The 21739-nt window shown below is 42.4% G+C and overlaps 1 protein-coding gene across 1 annotated transcript; it reads right to left on the bottom strand.

The window, feature by feature from the left end:
- Positions 1–2993: 2993 nt before the first annotated feature.
- LOC128051130 (olfactory receptor 10H1) lies at positions 2994–3971 on the bottom strand. Its single transcript, XM_052643621.1, has one exon. It carries the CDS (start codon positions 3969–3971, stop codon positions 2994–2996), a length of 978 nt encoding a protein of 325 aa, XP_052499581.1.
- Between the last annotated feature and the right edge of the window lie 17768 nt (positions 3972–21739).

The raw sequence follows: 21739 nt of genomic DNA on the forward strand, positions 1-21739 counted from the left end.
GTTGATCTCCTCTTCATGTATCTGTTGGCCATTTTGATATCCTCTTTTGTGAAGTGTCTGTTAGGCTTTTGCCCAATATTAAACTTGTTTGCTTTTTCTTATTGATTTATGTAAGTTAGATACAAACCCTTGCACAATTTGGGACTTGCATTTTTATTCTCTTAATGCTGTCTTTGTCATCAAAGGTTCTTAATTTTAATGAAGTAGATTTTCTCATTTTCCCCCCCTGAAAGTTGATGCATTTTGTTTCCTGTTTAAGAACCCCCTGCTCCTCAGAGTGATAAACACATTCTGATGTGCTTTCTTCTAGAAGCTTGATTACTTTAGCTTTCACATTTGGTCTTCATTGGTTTCCAATTAATTTTTATATATTCAAGGTACACCATTTTTAAAAATATGGATATCCACTTGTCTGGACCCAGGATCATGTATTTAGAAGATCAACTCCTTTTCCTCTTGCCTCCAGTGAACTGTAATATATCAGGTGGCTGTATATATGTGGGTTTGTTTCTGGATTCTTGGTTCTTTTGTTCAGATTGTCATTTTTCATGAAAAAAAAAAAAAGTCAACTAGTATTCTGATGAGAATTGCATGCACTCTAAAGATCAATTAGAGAAAGACTGGCCTCTTAGCAATGTTGAATCTTCCAAACCATTTATCTTTTCATAAAAACTATTAATTATTCTTTGTATACCACTTTAGTTGCATCCCACAAGTTTTTGATATGTTTGTATTTCATTATTATGTACCTTAAAATAATTGTTATTTTCTTTTTTATTATTAATTTGTTTATTTTAATTGGAGGCTAATTACTTTACAGTATTGCAGTGGTCCTTGCCATACACTGACATGAATCAGCCATGGGTGTACATGTGTTCCCCATCCTGAACCCCCCTCCCACATCCTGCACTATCCCATCCCTCAGGGTCATCCCAGTGCACCAGCCCTGAGCACCCTGTCTCATGCATCAAACTTGGACTGGCGATCTATTTCACATATGGTAATATACATGTTTCAATGCTATTCTCTCAAATCATCCCACCCTTGCCTTCTCCCACAGAGTCCAAAAGTCTATTCTTTACATCTGTGTCTCTTTTGCTGTCTTGCATATAGGGTCATTGTTACCATCTTTCTAAATTCCATATATATGTGTTGATATACCATATTGGTGTTTTTCTTTCTGACTCACTTCACCCTGTATAATAGGCTCCAGTTTCACCCACCTCATTAGAACTGATTCAAATGTATTTTTTAATGGCTGAGTAATACTCCATTGTCTATATGTACCACAGCTTTCTTATCCATTCATCTGCTGATAGACATCTAGATTGCTTCCATGCCCTAGCTATTGTAAACTGTGCTGTGATGAACACTGGGGTACACGTGTCTCTTTCAATTTTGGTTTCCTCAGTGTGTATGCTCAGCAGTGGGATTGCTGGGTCATATGGCAGTTCTATTTCCAGTTTTTTAAGGAATCTCCACCTTGTTCTCCATAGTGGCTGTACTAGTTTGCATTCCCAACAACAGTATAAGAGGGTTCCCTTTTCTCTGCAGCTTCTCCAGCATTGAGTCTCAAGCTCTACCGACTGAGCTAACCTGGATGATGTCAAGGGACTTTTTAAATTGAGATATAATTGACATATAATAGTGTATTAGTTTAGAATATATACATGCATACATTTGTATATTGCAATATGATTACCACTGCAGTGTTAGCTAACGCTTCTGTAATGTCACATAGTTATCATATCTTTTGGGGGAGTGACAATGAAGACAAAGTCTCTTAGTAACTTTGAGCTTGATAACAGTATTATTGTCTATACTCACAATGCTGCATTGTTGACCCACAAGATCTTGTTGATCTTCTGGTTGATCAACTGGTTGCAAATTTGTGCCCTTAAACAGTATTGCCCCAGTTCTCCCACCCCTCAGCCCCTGACAGCCACCATTCAACTCTCTATTTTTATGAGTACCTTTTTACAATTCCACTTATAAGGGATATCATACAGTATTTGTCATTCTTTTGAATATACATATTTTCAACAAATTATAAGTACTATGAAGTATGCCAAGTCGCTTCAGTTGTGTCTGACTCTTTATGACCCTATGGACTGTATCTTGCCAGGCTCCTCTGTCCATGGGGATTCTCCAGGGACTTTCCAACACAGCAGGTGATTTCTCACCGAGGGACTTCTTTCCCTCACCTAACTAAAGAGACTTCTTTGTCTCTCTGCAGCTGCTTAAGATTCACACTTGAAACTTGGAGATGTTCTCAACTTTTTCTGAGTTTGCTTATTACAGGTTATGCAATGCTGAAATTTAGGGTTCTTAGCACTCCTCTGCTGTAACCTGACTTAGTCTTCTGTAGCCTTATAAAAGTTGAGTTGTAGCTACATGATGCCACCTGAAAAGTGAAAGTTGCTCTGTTGTTTCCAACTCTTTGCGACCCCATGGACTATACAGTACCATGGAATTCTCCAGGCCAGAATACTGGAGTGGGTAGCCTTTCCCTTCTCCAGGGGATCTTCTCAACCCAAGGATTGAACCCAGGTCTTCTGCATTGCAGGAGGATTCTTTAACAGCTGAGCCACAAAGGAAGCCCTGTTACCACCTAGTAGAAAGTAAAGGCATGGCCTCATCCATTTCTCTTTGCAATGTGGGTTTGTGGTGATGGGAGTAATTAGTCTATCCTGGTTCCTGGCAGGAGAAAAACAGATTTTGGGTTTAATGCTACCTGGCCAAATGTTGTGCAACAGATAAGAAATCAATGAATCTGACTTCATGCATGTTATTGTTTCATACATCTTTCCATCCTGAATACATTCAGGGGCTGTTGAACCATTTTGCAAACATTTGTATGTTGCTGATAAGGGTCCTTATAAACCATAAAGCATCAGACAGATGTTGGTTATTACACGGTTGCAGGGTGTCACCTCTGATGGTAGCATCTGATAACCCAGTTTCACTATTTCCAAGAAATTCTTCCCAGATAATCATATTTTTTCAGGGTAGAGCTTGCTGAGGAAGGTTTTCTTCATGGCGATCTTCAGCTCCTTGTTCCTGAGACTGAAGATGATGGGGCTCAGGAAGGGAGTGAGGACCGTGTAGGTGATGCCCATCAGTGTGTCTCCTTCCAGAGACTGGGGACCCTTGGGCTTGAGGTAGATGACAGAGGCAAAGCCGTAGTGCACGACCACCACGGTGAGGTGGGACGCACACGTGGAGAAGGCTTTGTGCCGGCCCTCAGCTGAAGGGATCCTCAAGATGGTGGCCACGATGAAGGCGTAAGAGAGCAGGATGAGGAGACCACAGCCCAGCAGGGCGGTGATACACACCAGGCCCACGCCCTTGGCGACCACTTGCAAGTCTGTTCCACAGGCCAACTTCAATAGTGGGGGCACATGACAAGCAAAATGGTGGACCTCATTAGGTCCGCAAAAGATAAGGTGGAAAATGGCAGATGTCACCACCAACCCCATGACTGAGCCTCCAGCCCAGGACCAGGCCACCAGGCAGGCGCAGCCCCGGGGGCTCATGAGCACGTTGTAGCGCAGCGGGTGGCAGATGGCCACGTAGCGGTCGTAGCCCATGACGGTGAGCAGCAAGGAGTGGGTAAAGCCAAACGTGAAGGAGAAGAACATCTGGCTGGCACAGGCCCTGAAGGAGATGGAGCGGGCGGTGGAGAGCAGGTCGGCCAGCATGCGCGGGATGATGGCGGAGGTGTAGAGGACCTCGGAGGTGGAGAGGGCGCACAGGAAGAGGTGCATGGGGGTGTGGAGGCTGCGCTCGCTCCAGACGGTGGCCATGATGAGCAGGTTCCCCAGCAGCGTGAACAGGTACATCAGCAGGAAGAGCAGGAAGAACATCAGCTGAAGGTGGGGGAAGGTGGAGAAGCCGATGAGGATGAATTCAGTCACTGCTGAGAAGTTGGCTCCTTGCTTGGAGGCTGTTCCTGAAGTGAGGTGTGACATGGAGAGGTCAGCTACTGGATGGAGGGAGGTCATTAGCTTCCATCATTCCTGACTCTGTCCAAGGGGCTGCTCCTGACAAATGACAAATGACACTGGCTGAGTTCCTACTCTGCACCTCCTACGATGTAATCCTCTTATCAGTGTAGTGGGGGAGATGTTTTTATCAACGATTCTGATCATTTAAAGCATAAGCACTGAAAATATTAGGTTCAGGGAAGCTAAGCATCTTGTTCAAGGTGAAGCTGTCAAAATGGCAGAGTAAATACTTGAACCCATGGCTGACTGTCTCCAAAGACTATACCCCTCTCTCCCTCTGGTTACTTCCAAAAAATATAATGTTCCTTCACTAAAGTTTGCAGCCATTATCCAGTTCCTCCCTTCTAATAAATCTTGTTCTTCTCAAGGTTTCAGATACCAGAGGACCTACTTACCCCATGTCTACAACACTTTGGACCAGTGTGCATCTCTAATTTAACATGAATCAATCAGATTCTTCCTCTGGAGTTATCCATGCAAGGAATCTGAAGAAAGAGACTGTGTAGGAATAATGTTCTTGTTGTTTTCCAGATCCCATGAGGTACATCTGTACCTACTGAGACAATGTAACATAGCCATCAAGGAAAGCAATGAGAGAGTCTGGGAGTTTGAGTCCCTGCTCTGCCCACTGTGTAAACTTGAGCAAGTACATCACCTCTTTGTACCTCCATTTCTCTCTACCTGCCTCTAAGATTCTTTGTGGGAACTAAATGTGCTATTCTTGGGCTGTGACCTGGAAAACAGTGGGTACTACCTATGGTAATTAACTCAATACACTCAGTGAACAAATGTATATGGTCTATGCTCAGTAAATAACCTACCTGGTGACTCAGTTGTAAAGAATTCACCTGCAGTGTGGGAGACACAGGTTCAATCCCTGCATCAGGAAGATCCTCTGAAGAAGGAAATGGCAACCCACTCCAAGATTCTTGCTTGGAAAATCCCCTAGACAGAGGAACCTAGTGGGCTACAGTCCACGGGCTCACAAAGAGTTGGACATAACTGAGTACACATGCACAGGGACAGTGTACTCAGTAGATAACTTCAATTTAGTGAGATTTCAATGTGCCTTTATAAATAACAACTATTTTTGAGTGATTTTTAAAAAGGCATTTTCAAGTTTAAATTGCAGTGAACCACTAATCTGCTTTCTGTTTCTATAGATTTGCCTATGCCTGACATTTTAAATAATGGAATCATACACTGTGTGACCTTTGAGGTCTGTTTTTTTTTTCACTCAGCATGATGTTTTTGAGGTTCATCCACTTGTAGCATTGTCAGAACTTCATTCCTTTTTATGGTCAAACAATATTTCTTTATGGACATCACATTTTGTTTATTCAATCACCTCATTGATGGACACGTCAGTTGTTTCCACTTTTCCCTTCTTGTGAATAGTGCTGCTATGAACGTTCATGTGGGCATTTAAAGCACAGGAGTGGTTTCCAGGAGCTGGAGGAAGGGGAGAATGGGCAGGATTCCTAATGGGTATAGGGTTTCCTTTGGGTGTGCTGAGAAGGTTCTGGAACTAGACAGACGTGCTTATACATCATGAATGTACTTCATGCCACTGAATTGTATGCTGTAATATGTTTAAAATGGTAAATTGTACATTACAGGTATTTTACCATGACACATGAAAAATGGGGGGAGGTGATATACCCTCTTAAGTGGGCTCCGGTCCTAGATCAAACCCTGGCAGGTTAATAATGAGGACATGAAGGGGAACCAGACACTTTGGGGACTGGAGGTTTCATTCCCCAACATCATTGGTCTCCAGAGTTTTTTGGCCTCCCTCCTTTGAAGTCAATTGCATTTCTCTGTCTCCTCTGAGTCAGCACCTGCCTGGAGGTCCCCAGAAGCCCCACTTGGCCCTGATACTCTGAGATCCTAGAGGGGCAAATCAAAGTGGGTGACTTGGAAACAAGAGCTTCCAAAAAGAGGTTGAATGGGTGAGACCCGGATCAAGTGGGCTCTGCTTACAAGCTGCCAGGTTTTCAAATGTCTAGTGCAAGTTTTTTCAGTATTCTATGACAAATTATTCTTTGTTATGAGATAGAGGCCATCCTGTGCACTATATGGTGTTTAGCAGCATCCCTGGCCTCTACTATCTGAATGCCAGTAATCTATGCTCAGTAGTAACTACCAAAAGTGTCATTATTAGATATTGCCAATGTGAGCTTCACTGCTGGCTCAAACAGTAAAGAATCTGCCTGCAATGCAGGAGACCTGGGCTCTATCCCTGGGTCAGGAAGATCCCCTGGAGAAGGGAATGGCAACACACTCCAGGATTCTTGCCTGAAGAATTCCATAGACAGAGAAGCCTGGTGGGCTACAGTCCATGGGGTCTCAAAGAGTCGGACATGACTGAGAGACTTTCACTTTCAATGTCCCCATTGGAGGGGGCAAAATCACCCCCAGTTGAAAACCAATCATCTAGAGAGTGCAATTGTATTTACTTAGCTGCTCCTTCTACTCAGATCTTGGTTTCTCCAACCAAGAACTGTTGTTCTTTTGCATCAATGTTACCTACTCTGTGCAGTCTTTCTGGACATCTCTTTCCAAAGCATATTTAGTCACTCATTCCTGTGTGCTTTCCAAACAACTACCCTGAGTGAGTTTAAAAGTCCTCATTTCTAACTTCGTCATGATTTTCATTATAATGTACCATGCTGGATACACAACTATCCCTGGCATTGGATTTTGAACTCTTGATGAGAATAGTTGACCTTAATTGGATGTGGTTCCTGTGCTCATGCAATTCTTATTAAATTTGTTCCTCAATATTGTGAGATCCCTGCTATGATCCCTGTTTTACAGAAGTGGCAACTGCATCCATAGAGGACACATCACTTGTCCAAGAGACCATGGCTCCTGAGTGGGGGAGCCAGGATCTGAATCTGAATCTGTATCTGAATGACCCCAAAGCCTATCTTTTCCTAACCTCTCTGTTACATTCACCATTTACTGGTGGCTGTTAGTGAGTGTCAGAGCCACTTTCAGGACCAGAGAAATGTCAGCTTCACCATACCAGGCTATTCACACATTCCCCCTCCATATTAATTAGATCACAAAAATCATACACATAAAAAAGGAAGATGGAAACTATGGGAAGACTAGAGCTCACCATGTCCTAGAAATGTGGCCCAGGGCTGCATATACACCTTTTCAGATGATGGGGATGCAGAACTCAGCTAAGCTTGGTACCTCTTCATTCTGGGAAAAGGCAAAACCATGGAGACAGTAAAAAGATTGGTGCTTGTCAAGGACTCAGCGGAAGACAAGAGACAAATAGATGGAACTCAAGGGAGTTTTTAAGGTGGCGAAACAGTTCTGTACAGTTCAGTTCAGTTCAGTCGCTCAGTCTTGCCCAACTGTTTGCGATCCCATGAACCGCAGAACACCAGGCCTCCCTGTCCATCACCAACTCCCAGAGTTTATTCAGACTCATCTCCATTGAGTCGGTGATACCATCCAACCATCTCATCCTCTGTCGTCCCCTTCTCCTCCTGCCCTCAATCTTTCCCAGCATCAGGGTCTTTTCCAATGAGTCAGCTCTTCATATGAGGTGGCCAAAGTATTGGAGTTTCAGCTTCAACATTAGTCCTTTCAGTGAACACTCAGGAGTGATCTCTTTTAGGATGGACTGGTTGGATTTCCTTGCAGTCCAAGGGACTCTCAAGAGTCTTCTCCAACACCACAGTTCAAAAGCATCAGTTCTTCGGTGCTCAGCTTTCTTTATAGTCCAACACTCACATACGTACATGACTACTAGAAAAACCATAGCCTTGACTAGACAGACCTTTGTTGACAAAGTAATGTCTCTGCTTTTTAATATGCTATCTAGTTCGGTCATAACTTTCCTTCCAAGGAGTTAGCATCTTTTAATTTCATGTCTGAAGTCACCATCTGCACTGATTTTGGAGCCCTCCAAAATAAAGTCAGCCACTGTTTCCACTGTTTATAGATACTATATATTGCATACGTGATACAGGGCATTTGTCAAAACTCAGGCTGTACAGCACCAACAGTGAACTCTAATCTAAACTGTGGGCTTTGGTTATAATAATATGTCAATATTGGTTCAGCAACTGTAAGACAGTTACTCACTAGTGCAGGATGTTAATAACAGGGGAAGCTGAGTGCAGGGAGAGAGAGGGTATGTGGAAATCCTCTGCACTATCTGCTCGTGCATGCCTGCTCAGTTGCTTCAATTGTGTCCAACTCTGCGATTCCCATGGACTGCAGCCAGGTTACTCTGTCCATGGGGATTCTCCAGGCAAGAATACTGGAGTGGGTTGCCATGCCCTCCTCCAGGGGATCTTTCCAACCTGGGGACTGAGCCCACCTCACCTGTTTTTCCTGCATTGCAGGTGGATTCTTTACCCACTGAGCCATCTGGGAAGCTCACTGTCTGCTGAGTTTTCTGTAAACATAGAAGTGCTCTAAGAGGTAGAGACTCCTGATTTTTTTTTTTAAGTAAAATAAGAAGCCTTAGAACCACAATGGGTGTCAGTTCAGGATTGCAAAGAGGTGGACTGAAGGTCCCAGTCATTGACCAACCAGGAGAACAACTAGTGGCTTCTCTGCAGTTAAACTGAACAGCCCCAGAGAAGGAGTGTGATCTGGCTCTGTGGCACTTGGTGGAACTCACAGAGGGGCCAGTCCCCACCCAGAACTCAGGGGTCAAACCTGCCTATGGCCAAATTCTATCTACACATATCATGGCAGCAGGGTTTTCCAACTTTAACATCAGGGACTTTCAGTTCAGTCACTCAGTCATGTCCGACTCTTTGCAGCCCCATAGACTGCAGCACACCAGGCCTACCTGTCCATCACAACTCCCAGAGTTTACTCAAACTCATCTTCATTGAGTCACTGATGCCATCCAACCATCTCATCCTCTGTTGTCCCCTTCTCCTCCTGCCCTCAATCTTTCCTAGCATCAGGGTCTTTTCCAATGAAACAGGGACTTTAGGAGCTGATAACTTTTTGTGTGTGTGATTAGAGGCTGCCCTGTGCATTATAAGATATTGAGCAGCATCTCTGTCCCTCTCTATATGCCAGTAGCATCTCCCAGTTGTGACAATCAGAAGTGTCCTCGCACATTGTCAAGTGTCCCCTGGGGAGGTAACGGCCTCTGGTGGAGAACCACAGGTTAGGTGTGTTATCTCCATCTTGCTTTACCTGTCTGCCCTCATCCTCTCTCTTCTCATGAAGCTGTTTAGGTTCCCCTCTCTGCATCCTCCTTCCTACCTGAACTACCTGCTGCCTCCCTATTTTCATCCTTGACTCCTTACCATCAATGCACCTGTCCACCCTGGTGTTTCCCTGATACTTAACACCCTTGGTGAGGGGGTGACTGGAGCCTCTCCATCCTGAATCTTCTTGACTGGCTCTTTCTTCTGCCTCTCCCCAATCCTTTTACCGCTGGATTGGCCAGGACAGTGAGGGGAGTTAGGTTAAAAGTCAGACAGGTGCTCTATGTAACTTAAAGTGGTAGCTCTTCTCTCTCTGCATCCCAGTTTTCTTACCCATCCTGCAAAGTAATCATCACATCCATTACCTTGAAGTTGGGAAGGGTAGAGCCCTACCTACTGCCCCAATTCATAGACTCAACTTTCACAGGAAGTTTTATAAACACAAAGGCTCTCCTTGTCTGTGACAGTTGCTGGTTCCCCAGGTCTCTGCTGATCAAGTGGAAGGGAGGGAAGGTGACTCACCTGGGACTCCAGGCTCTGCAACTGCTTCTGCCTCACTCCAGCTGGAGGCTCTGGTTTGATGTTCTCCAGCAGGTAAGGGCTGGATGAGTGAGGGCTGCAAGGCAAGGAACCTGCCACTATGAGTAGACTGGTGGTGGGGGTGGGGGGAGCTACCTGAGCCTCACCTCCGTTATTTATGCTGCCTCAGCTCCCTGCCTGCTGCTTTCTTTCACTGTGATCCCCTGGCCTCTGTCTCTGCTGCTGCTACAGGGATGCTGGGACCCTTGGGAACCGTGCAATGCACTGGGCAATCTCAGGGAGACTGTCATCACCCCTTGTCCCTCTTTCTCTGCCTGCCAGGGGTAAGCCAATTCCCTGAGCTTCTCAGGGGCTCAAGAAGAGTCTAATACTTCACAAATTTGGAATTTGGAATTTGGAGCCCTGGCTCCTAGCAGTGGCAGAAAACCAGCCCTGCCATTGTTCACTGGGGCTGAGGAGGCTGCCTTGCTTGACTCTCCACTTTCTTTCTTGCCCATTCAGGGAATTTGCTCAATTAATGCCTCTTTAAAAATTCTATAAAGCACTTATCCTTCAATTAAAAAAATAAAGTAGCAAAAAATTTTTAAATAAACATTTTTAATAAGCACACAAACATGTTTCTTCTTATTAAATAATTGAAATGCTGAAAATCAGACTAAAAATCAAGCGATGGCCAGCCATAAGATCACAATGAGAAGTTTGATGGACATTGCTACACACCTTTGTATGCATGTAGCAAGTGAGTAACACAAGCTCTTAAAATCAGAGTATTATTGTGGGGTTCTGTTGTGGGTTTTTTGGTTTTGTTTTTCTTTTTAAGGTGAAATTTATATAACTTAAAATTCACCACTGTAAAGTGAACAGTTCTGTTTCATTTAGCACATTCACAATGTTATTTGACTACCATCTCTACTCAGTTTTTGAACGTTTTCATCACTTCAAGAACTGGGAGATCTTATCCCATTATCAGTCTTCCTACCCTGAGCCCCTGGCAACCACTAATATCCTTTTTTACCCTGTGGGTTTTCCTGATTTGGGCATGTCATGCAAATGGAGAATGATACAATATGTACATAGCCTTTGGGATCTTGTTTTTTTCACTCAGTGTAATATTTTCAGGATTCATCCATCAGGTAGCATGCATTAGTGCTTCATTCCTTTTTATAACTAAGTAACATTCCACTATGTCGATGGATCGTATTTTGTTTAGTCATTCACCTACTGATGGGCATTTGGACTGTTTCTGCCATTGGGCTGTATGAATAGTGCTGCTCTGGTTATTTGCATACAGAGATTTAATTGAATTCATTTCTTTGAGGTATGCTTCTAGGAGTAAAAGTGCTGAGTCGTAAAGAAATTCCATATTTAATTTTTTGGTGGACTACCAAACTAGTTTTCATACTATGTATTTTAACACAAATCTGATTGTTTTGTAGGTACCTTGCTGTGACTTGGCTTATTTGCTCTCATTTTGGAGTGATATTCATCTTAGTTTATTTTAGACTGATGTTTCTCAACCTTGGCAGTGTTTCTCCACACCCTCACCAATGTTCAATGTTATGAAATTTAGTTTTGCCAATACGGTTGCCAAGTTGGCTCCCACTGGCACTTTAATTTGCATTTCCCTAATTACTATGGAAATTATAGTTCAAAAGCATCATTTCTTTAAAAAAAATAATTTATTTATTTTAATTGGAGGCTAATTACTTTACAATACTGTGGTGGTTTTTGACATACATTGAAATAAATCAGCCATGGGTGTACCTATGTTCCCCATCCTAAACCCCCTCCCACCGCCCTCCCCATTCCATCCCTCTGGGTCATCCCAGTTCACCAGCCCTGAGCACCCTGTCTCATGCATCGAACTTGGACTAGCAATCCATTTCACATATGATAATATACATGTTTCAATGCTATTCTCTCAAACCATCCCACCCTTGCCTTCTCCCACAGAGTCCAAAGGTCTATTCTTTACATCTGTGTCTCTTTTGCTGTCTTGCATATAGGGTCATCATTACCGTCTTTCTAAATTCCATATATATAAATTAATACACTATATTGGTGTTTTTATTTCTGGCTTACTTCACTCTGTGTAATAGGCTCCAGTTCCATCCACCTCATTAGAACTGATTCAAATGTATTCTTTTTAATAGTTGAGTAATATTCCATTCTGTATACATACCACAACTTTCTTATCCATTCGTCTGGCAATGGACATCTAGGTTGCTTCCATGTCCTAGCTATTGTAAACAGTACTGCAGAACATTGGGGTACACATGTCTCTTTCACTTCTGGTTTCCTCAGTGTGTATGCCTAGAAGTGAGATTGCTGGGTCATATGGCAGTTCTATTTCCAGTTTTTTAAGGAATCTCCACACTGTTCTCCATTGTGGCTGTACTAGTTTGCATTCCCACCAGCAGTGTAAAAGGGTTCCCTTTTCTCCACACCCTCTCCAGCATCTATTGTTTGTAGACTTTTGGATAGCAGCCGTTCTGACTGGCTTGAGATGATACCTTGCATTTCTCTGATAATGAATGATGTTGAGCATCTTTTCATGTGTCTGTTAGCCATCTGTATCTCTTCTTTGGAAAAATGTCTGCTTAGTTATTTGGCCCATTTTTTGATTGAAAGTTAAATCGCTCAGTCATGTCCGACTCTTTGCAACCCAGTGGGCTGTAGCCTACCAGACTCCTCCGTCCATGGGATTCTTCAGGCAATAGTACTGGAGTAGGTTGCCATTTCCTTCTCCAGGGGATCTTCCTGACCCAGGGATTGAGCCAAGGTCTCCCACCTTGCAGGCAAACGCTTTACCCTCTGAGCCACCAGGGTTGTTTATTTTTCTGGAATTGAGCTGCAGGAGTTGCTTGTATATTTTTGAGATTAATTCTTTGTCAGTTGCTTCATTTGCTATTATTTTCTCCCATTCTGAAGGCTGCCGTTGCACCTTGCTTATAGTCTCCTTCGTTATGCAAAAGCTTTTAAGTTTAATTAGGTCCCATTTGTTTATTCTTGATTTTATTTCCATTACTCTGGGAGGCGGGTCTTAGAGGATCCTGCTGTGATTTATGTCAGAGAGTTTTCCTCTAGGAGTTGTATAGTTTCTGGTCTTATGTTTAGATCTTTAATCCATTTTGAGTTTATTTTTGTGTATGGTGTTAGAAAGTATTCTGCTGCTGCTGCTGCTGCTGCTAAGTCGTTTCAGTCATGTCCAACTCTCTGCAACCCCATAGACGGCAGCCCACCAGGCTCCTCCGTCCCTGGGATTCTCCAGGCAAGAACACTGGGGTGGGTTGCCATTTCCTTCTCCAATGCAGGAAAGTGAAAAGTGAAAGTGAAGTCACTCAGTCATGTCTGACTCGTAGCGACGCCATGGACTGCAGCCTACCAGATTCCTCTGCCCATGGGGTTTTCCAGGCAAGAATACTGGAGTGGGTTACCATTTCCTTCTCCAAGAAAGTGTTCTAGTTTCATTCTTTTACAAGTGGTTGACTAGTTTTCCCAGAACCACTTGTTAAAGAGATTGTCTTTTCTCCATTGTATATTCTTGTCTCCTTTGTCAAAGATAGGGTGTCCATAAGTGCATGGATTTATCTCTGGGCTTTCTATTTTGTTCCATTGATCTATATTTCTGTCTTTGTGCCAGTACCGTACTGTCTTGATGACTGTCAGGTTGATTCCTCCAGTTCCACTCTTCTTTCTGAAGATTGCTTTGGTTATTTGAGTTTTTTTGTATTTCCATACAAATTGTGAAATTATTTGTTCTGGTTCTCTGAAAAATACCATTGGTAGCTTGATAGGGATTGCACTGAATCTATAAATTGCTTTGGGTAGTATACTCATTTTCACTATATTGATTCTTCAATATAGTGCTTTTTTTCTCCATCTATTTGTGTCCTCTTGATTTCTCTCACCAGTGTTTTATAGTTTTCTATATATAGGTCTTTTGTTTCTTTAGGTAGATTTATTCCTAAGTATTTTATTCTTTTTGTCACAATGGTGAATGGAATTGTTTCCTTAATTTCTCTTTCTGTTTTCTCATTGTTAGTGTATAGGAATGCAAGGGATTTCTCTGTGCTAATTTTATATCCTACAACTTTACTATATTCATTGATTACCTCTAATAATTTTCTGGTGGTGTCTTTAGGGTTTTCTATGTAGAAGATCATATCATCTGCAAACAGTGAGAGTTTTACTTCTTCCTTTCCAATCTGGATTCCTTTTATTTCTTTTTCTTCTCTGATTGCTGTGGAAAAATCTTCCAAAATTATGTTGAACAGTAGTGGTGAGAGTGGGCACCCTTGTCTTGTTCCTGACTTTAGGGGAAATGCTTTCAATTTTTCACCATTAAAGATGTTTTCTGTGGGTTTATCATATATGGCTTTTTATTATGTTGAGGTATATCGCTTATTTAACTTACATGCAGAGTACATCATGAGAAACATTGGGTTGGAGGAAGCACAAGCTGGAATCAAGATTGCCAGGAGAAATATCAATAACCTGAGATATGCAAATGACACCACATTTATGGCAGAAAGTGAAGAAGAACTAAAGAACTTCTTGATGAAAGTGAAAGAGGAAAGTGAAAAAGTTGATTTAAAGCTCAACATTCAGAAAACTAAGATCAAGGCATCCAGTCCCATCACTTCATGGCAAATAGACGGGGAAACAGTGGTTGACTTTATTTTTCTGGGCTGTAAAAATTTTTCTGGGCTGTAAAAGTACTGCAGATGGTGATTGTAGCCATGAAATTAAAGGAAACTTACTCTTTGGAAGAAAAGCTATGACCAACCTAGACAGCATATTAAAAAGCAGAGACATTACTTTGCCAACAAAAGTCCATCTAGTCAAGGCTATGGTTTTTCCAGTGGTTATGTATGGATGTGAGAGTTGGACTATAAAGAAAACTGAACACTGAAGAACTGATGCTTTTGAACTGTGGTGTTGGAGAAGACTCTTGAGAGTCCCTTGGACTGTAAGGAGATCCAACCAGTCCATCCTAAAAGAGATCACTCCTGAGTGTTCATTGGTAGGACTGATTTTGAAGCTGAAACTCTAATACATTGGCCACCTGGTTCAAAGAGCTGACTCATTGAAAAAGACCCTGATGCTGGGAAAGATTGAGGGCAGGAGGAGAAGGGGGAAACAGAGGATGAGATGGTTGAATGGCATCACTGACTCAATGGAGATGAGTCTGAGTGAACTCCGGGAGTTGGTGATGGACAGGGAGGTCTGGTGTGCTGTGGTTCATGGGGTCTCAAAGAGTTGGACATGACTGAGCGACTGAACTGAACTGATATTCCTTCTGTGCTGCTTTCCAGAGGGTTTTTTTTTTTAATATCATAAATGGATGTTGAATTTTGTCAAAGGCTTTCTCTGCAGCTGTCGAGATAATCATATGGTTTTTATCTTTCAATTTGTTAATGCAGTATATTACATTGACTGATCTGTGAATATTGAAGAATCCTTGCACCCCTGGAATAAAGCCCACTTGATCATGATGTATGATCTTTTTATTTTATTTTATTTTTGGTTCATTGACACTTTATTATTAGTGCAAGCTTTACAACTGCCTCTAAAATTGAGAAAGCCTGTTGGAGCAATGATGCTGTTGGATTCTGACAGCTAGAATTTTGTTGAGGATTTTTGCATCTATGTCCATCAGTGGTATTGGCCTGTAGTTTTCTTCTTTTGTGTGGCATCTTTGTCTGATTTTGGTATTAGGGTGATGGTGGCCTCATAGAATAAGTTTGGAAGTTTACCTTCCTCTGCAATTTTCTGAAAGAGTTTGAGTAGGATTGGTGTTTTCTCTTCTCTAAATTTTTGAGAGAATTCAGCTGTGAAGCTGCCTCCTCCTGGGCTTTTGTTTGTTGGACGATTTCCGTTTACAGTTTCAATTTCCGTGCTTGTGATGGCTCTGTTAAGATTTTCAAACTAAAAAAAAAAAAAAAGATTTTCTATTTCTTCCTGGTTCAGTTTTGGAAAGTTATACTTTTCTAAGAATTCGTCCATTTTCCAAGTTGTCCATTTTATTGGCATATAGTTGCTGATAGTAGTCTCTTATGATTCTTTGTATTTCTGTGTTGTCTGTTGTGATTTCTCCATTTTCATTTTTAATTTTGTTGATTTTATTCTTCTCCCTTTTATTCGTGATGACTCTGGCTAATGGTTTGTCTATCTTATTTATCTTCTCAAAGAACCAGCTTCTAGCTTTGTTGATTTTTGCTATGGTCTCCTTTGTTTCTTTTGCATTTATTTCTGCCTCAATTTTTAAAAATGATTTCTTCCTTTCTACAAACCCTGGGATTCTTCATTTCTTCTTTTTCTAGTTGCTTTAGGTGTAGAGTTAGGTTATTTGTTTGATTTTTCTCTTGTTTCCTGAGGTAAGCTTGTATTGCTATGAACCTTCCCCTTAGCACTGCTTTTTATTGAATCCCATAGGTTTTGAGTTGTTATGTTTTCATTTTCATTTGTTTCTATGTATATTTTGATTTCTTCTGTGATTTGTTGGTTATTCAGAAGCATGTTGTTTAGCCTCCATATGTTTGTATTTTTAATATTTTTTTTTCCTGTAGTCAACATCTAATCTTACCACATTGTGATCAGAAACAATGCTTGGAATGATTTCAATTTTTTTTAAATTTACCAAGGCTAGATTTATGGCCCAGGATGTGATCTACCCTGGAGAAGGTTCCATGTGCCCTTGAGAAAAAGGTGAAATTCTCTGTTTTGGGGTGAAATGTCCTAGGGATATCAATTAGGCCTAACTGGCCCATTGAATCATTTAAAGTTTGTGTTTCCTTGCTACTTTTTTGTTTAGTTGATCTATTTATAGGTGTGAATGGGGTATTAAAATCTCCTACTTCTGATTTCTCCTTTGTATTTGAATGAGATCCTTGCTGGGTATAGTAATCTGGGTTGTAGGTTTTTCTCTTTCATCACTTTAATTATGTCATGCCATTCCCTTCTGGCTTAAAGAGTTTCTATTGAAAAATCCGCTGTTATCCTTATGGGGATCCCCTTGTGAGTTTTTCCCTTGCTGCTTTTAATATTTGTTCTTTGTGTTTGATCTTCATTAATTTGATTAATATGTGTCTTGGGGTGTTTCACCTTGGGTTTATCCTGTTTGGGACTCTCTGGGTTTATTGAACTTGGGTAGCTATTTCCTTCCCCATTTTAGGGATGTTTCCAACTATTATTTCCTCAAGTATTTTGTCATGGTCTTTCTTTTTGTCTTCTTCTTCTGGGACTCCTATGATTCAAATGTTGGGGCATTTAACATTGTCCCGAGGTCTCTGAGGTTGTCCTCATTTCTTTTAATTCTTTTTTCCTCTCTGCTTCATTTATTTCCACCATTCTATCTTCTACCTCACTTATCCTATCTTCTGCCTCAGTTATTCTACTGTTGGTTCCCTCTAGAGTGCTTTTGATCTCAGTTATTGCATTATTCATTATATATTGACTCTTTTTTATTTCTTCTAGGTCCTTGTTAAATTTTTCTTGCATCTTCTCAATCCTTGTCTCCAGAATATTTATTGGTAACTTCATTTTGTTTTCAAGAATTTGGGTCATTTTTACTATCATTATTCTGAATTCTTTTTTAGGTAGACTCCCTATCTCCTCTTTTGTTTGGTTTCATGGGCTTTTATCGTGTTCCTTTACCTACTGAGTATTTCTCTGTCTTTTCATCTTGTTTAGATTGCTGTGTTTGGGGTGGCCTTTCTGTATGCTGAAAGTTTGTGGTTCCTCTTTATTGTGGAGGTACCTCCCTGTGGGTGGGGTTGGACGAGTGGCTTGTCAAGGTTTCCTGGTTAGGGAAGCTTGTGTTGGTGTTTTGGTGGGTGAAGCTGGATCTCCTCTCTGTGGAGTACAATCAAGTGTCCAGTAGTGAGTTTTGAGGCGTCTATAGGTTTGTGTGACTTTTGGCCACCCGTATTTTAATGATCAGGGTTATGTTCCTGCATTATTGTAGAATTAGCTTGGCATGTCTTGCTCTGAAACTTGTTGGCTCTTGGATGGAGCCTGGTTTCAGTGTAGGAATGGAGGCTTTTGGATGAGCTTTTGTCGATTAATGTTCCCTGGAGTCAGGAGTTCTCTGCTGTTCTCAGGATTTGGATTTAAGCCTCCTGTCTCTGGCTTTCAGTCCTATTCTTACAGTAGCCTCAAGACTTCCACATCCATACAGCACTGATAATAAAACATCTAGGTTAATGGTGAAAAGATTCTCCACAGTGAAGGACACCCAGAGAGGTTCACAGAGTTATATGGAGAAAAGAAGAGGGAGGAGGGAGATAGAGGTGACCAGGAGGAGAAGAGGGGGAATCAAACTGGGAGAGAGCAATCTAGCCAGTAATCAGTTCCCCATGTGCTCTCCACAGTCTGGAACACTCAGAGCAGTTCACAAAGTTACATAGAGGAAAGAAGAGGGAGGAAGGAGATAGAGGTGACCAGAATGAGAGGAGGGGGAGTCAAAAAGAGAGACACAGATCTAGCCAGTATTCAGTTCCCTGAGTGTTCTCCACAGCCCAGAACACCCAAAGAGATTCACAGAGTTGGGTAGAGAAGAGAAGGGGGAAGGAGGAGATAGAGAAAAAGGAGAGTCAAAAGGGAGACAGAACAATCAAGCCAGTAATCACACTCCTAAGTAAAAATGAGTGCTGAATATTGGCTCCTTAAAGGTACAAAATTGATAACAAATACCAAAAAGCAAAGATTAAAAATCTACAGTAGAGGTTAGACTCTCAAAAATACAATATTAAAAAAAGACTAAAATTATAAAATATATATATGAAACTTGCTTTTAAAATGGGGTCTTTTTTTGCAAAGTAATAGGGTATAAAAATGAAAATTAATGGGGTAGTAAAGAATTTAAAAATTAAAAAAATTAAAAATTAAAAGATGATGATAGTAAAATATATCTTGGAATTTCTCTGAATCTGTTGAGGGCAGTGTGGGGTCAGTTCAGTTTCAAATAGTTTCTTATTCCAGCTTATACTTCTTCTCAAGGTCTATAGGCCCCTTCCAATGTAGTCAATGCTAACTACAGGGTTTTAATCTTTTGCACCTGTCACTTCCAGATCAGCTCCCTCTTCTTTGTTTCTTTTGGATTCCTCTGTTTGCAAGTCTCTTCACTGTCTATTTTCTGCCCTGATACATGGGGGCGAAGGTGATTACTTATTTAGGCTCACTTGTTCAGTTGTGCTGTGGGGAGGGAGGAACACTTCAAACAAACATCACTGGCATTTGTGGGAGTGCTTGCAGTGTCTCGGCCACACTGGGTTTGCCCCTGCTCACAGCATGTGTGCTTTCCTGGTCTACACTGCTCAGGCTCTAGATTGCTCTGCAGGGGAAGTGTTTAAAGTGGGCCCTGCATTGCATGCACTTCCCAGGTCTAAGCCGCTCAAGTTCAGGTTCTTGTGTACTCCACAAAGGCACAGAGTTGGTTGGGCCTGCGTTTTGTTCTCCTCCCAGGTCTGAGCAGCTCAGGCAACCAAGTGCTTGGCAAGCACATTCTCCTTCAGTGCAGTGCATCTTATCACCTCCCCAGTTCCAGCCCCTCAGTTTCCTGGGTGTGCAGTGAGAGCACCATCTCAGGTGTGCCATGTGTCTCCTCTGGGGAGCTAATCTCTGACTGCAAACCTCCTGGCAGATGTCAATTGTCCAGGATCCCAGAAGACTTGGTTAGCTACTGGGAGCCTGCTAACAGTTTGGTGGTGGATGCATCTCTGGAGCAGAGATTGCCCCTCGTCTTCCTGGCCTGGCTGTCGCCCACCTGCTTCTCTGCCTCTGGTGGGGGGATGGGCCAGTCCACAGCCGGCTAGCTCTTCTCTGGTATTCGCACAATCCTTTGTTCTGTGAGCGGGCTGGCAGTGCCTTAGAGCTTTTTGTGGGAACGCTCTCTCTCTCTCTCTCATTTTTTTTTTTTTTCTCTCAGGCTATCCCAGTTTGGGTTGCTATCTCACATTAGCTCCCTCAGATTGTCCTCTGGGAATTCAGGCCTGGTCCTTACCCTAAGCATGCAACCCGTGCCTCCATGTTCAGCCCCTGCTCGCTGCTGGTGGCCACAAGTGTCTGGGCTACTTCTCCCCTGGGAATTGCGGTTAGGTGCGTAATTTGTGGGATTTTTGTTTTTGTTTTTTCCGTCACAGTTATGTTGCCTTCCGAGATTCCAAAACTCCCCACAGACCCACCAGTGAGAGGGTTTCCTGGTGTTTGGAAACTTCTCCTCCTTCATGACTCCCTCCTTGGAATGGGTCTCCATCCCTAACTCTTTTGTCTCTCTTTTTATCTTTTATATTTTGTCCTACCTCTTTTCAAAGAGAATGGGCTGCCTTTCTGGGTGCCTGGTATCTTCTGCCAGTGTTCAGAAGTTGCTTTTTTGGAATTTTCTCAGCGTTCAAATGATCTTTTGATGAATTTGTGGGGGAGAAAGTGGTCTCCTTGTCCTATTCCTCTGCCATCTTAGGACCACCCCCCAAAAGCATCATTTCTAAAGAAGGCTGAGTGCCGAAGAACCAATGCTTTCAAACTGTGGTGCTGGAGAAGACTCTTGAGAGTCCCTTGGACAGCAAGGAGATCAAACCATTCAATCCTAAAGGAAATCAACTCTGAATATTCATTGGAAGGATTGATGCTGATGCTCCAATACTTTGGTCACCTGATGTGAAGAGCAGACTCATTGGAAAAGTCCCTGATGTTGGAAAAGGCAATGGCACCACACTCCAGTACTCTTGCCTGGAAAATCTCATGGGCAGAGGAGCCTGGTAGGCTACAGTCCATGAGGTTGTGAAGAGTTGGACATGACTGAGCGACTTCACTTTGACTTCTCACTTTCATGCATTGGAGAAGGAAATAGCAACCCACTCCAGTATTCTTGCCTAGAGAATCCCAGGGATGGGGAAGCCTGGTGGGTTGCCGTCTATGGAGTTGCACAGAGTTGGACATGACTGAAGCGACTTAGCAGCAGCAGCAGCAGAGGCCAGGAGGAGAAGGAGACGACAGGAGATGAGATGGTTAGATGGCATCACTGACTCAATGGACATGAGTTTGAGCAAACTCTGGAAGATGGTGAAGGACAGGGAAGTCTAGTGTGCTGCAGTCCATGGGGTCACAAAGAGGCAGACATGAGAAAGGGACTGAACAAAGACAACAACAACAATTACTAGTGGGTTAAGAAATCTCTATTGTTTGTTAGCCATATGGATTTCTTTTTTGTTTTATGCTTATTCAAAGCCTTCCCCTTTTTCAAGATTGTTTTGTTCCTATTTATTTGCAGGCATAGAATTAGAGATTCTAAATTGTGACTTTGCCTATGAATCTTTTCCCTTTGCCTTCTGTTTCTTGTGCCTTAATCCTGTTTCTGTCAGAAACATTCTTCTTGGTTTCTTCTAATGCTTTTATACAATAAGTTTAGGGGTGAAAAACTGCACCATGCGGGTCCACTGCCTGTTTTTATAAAGTTTTAGTGAAACTACGCTCATGAAAATTCATTGACATATTGTCTATGGCTGGTTTTGTGGTTTGACAGCAGAGTTGAATAGTTGTGATGGAGGTAGTGTGACCGACAGAGCTGAAAATATTTACTATCTGATCAAGGGTGGGACGACTTGAGAGAATAGCATTGAAACATGTACATTACCACATGTAAAATTGATTACCAGTGCGAGTTTGATGCAAGAAGCAGGGCACCCAAAGCCGGTGCTCTGGGACAACCCAGAGGGATAAGGTGGGGAGGGAGGTGTGAGAGGGGTTCAGGATTTGGTGGGACACATGTATACCTGCGGCCAATTCATATTGATGTATGGCAAAAATAATCACAATATTGTGACTATCCTCCCTTCTCTCATAGCTCAGTTGGTAAAGAATCTGCCTGCAATGCAGGAGACCTGAGTTCGATTCCTGGGTTGGGAAGATCCCCTGGAGAAGGAAATGGCAATCCACTCCAGTATTCTTACCTGGAAAACCCCATGGACAGAGGAGCCTGGTGGGCTACGG

Source organism: Budorcas taxicolor, chromosome 7, assembly GCF_023091745.1.
Source record: "Budorcas taxicolor isolate Tak-1 chromosome 7, Takin1.1, whole genome shotgun sequence".
Classification (NCBI taxonomy): Eukaryota; Metazoa; Chordata; class Mammalia; order Artiodactyla; family Bovidae; genus Budorcas; species Budorcas taxicolor.

Coding starts and splice junctions, on each gene's coding strand:
- LOC128051130 (XM_052643621.1), bottom strand. CDS start 3,971: ATGTCACACCTCACTTCAGGAACAGCCTCCAAGCAAGGAGCCAACTTC.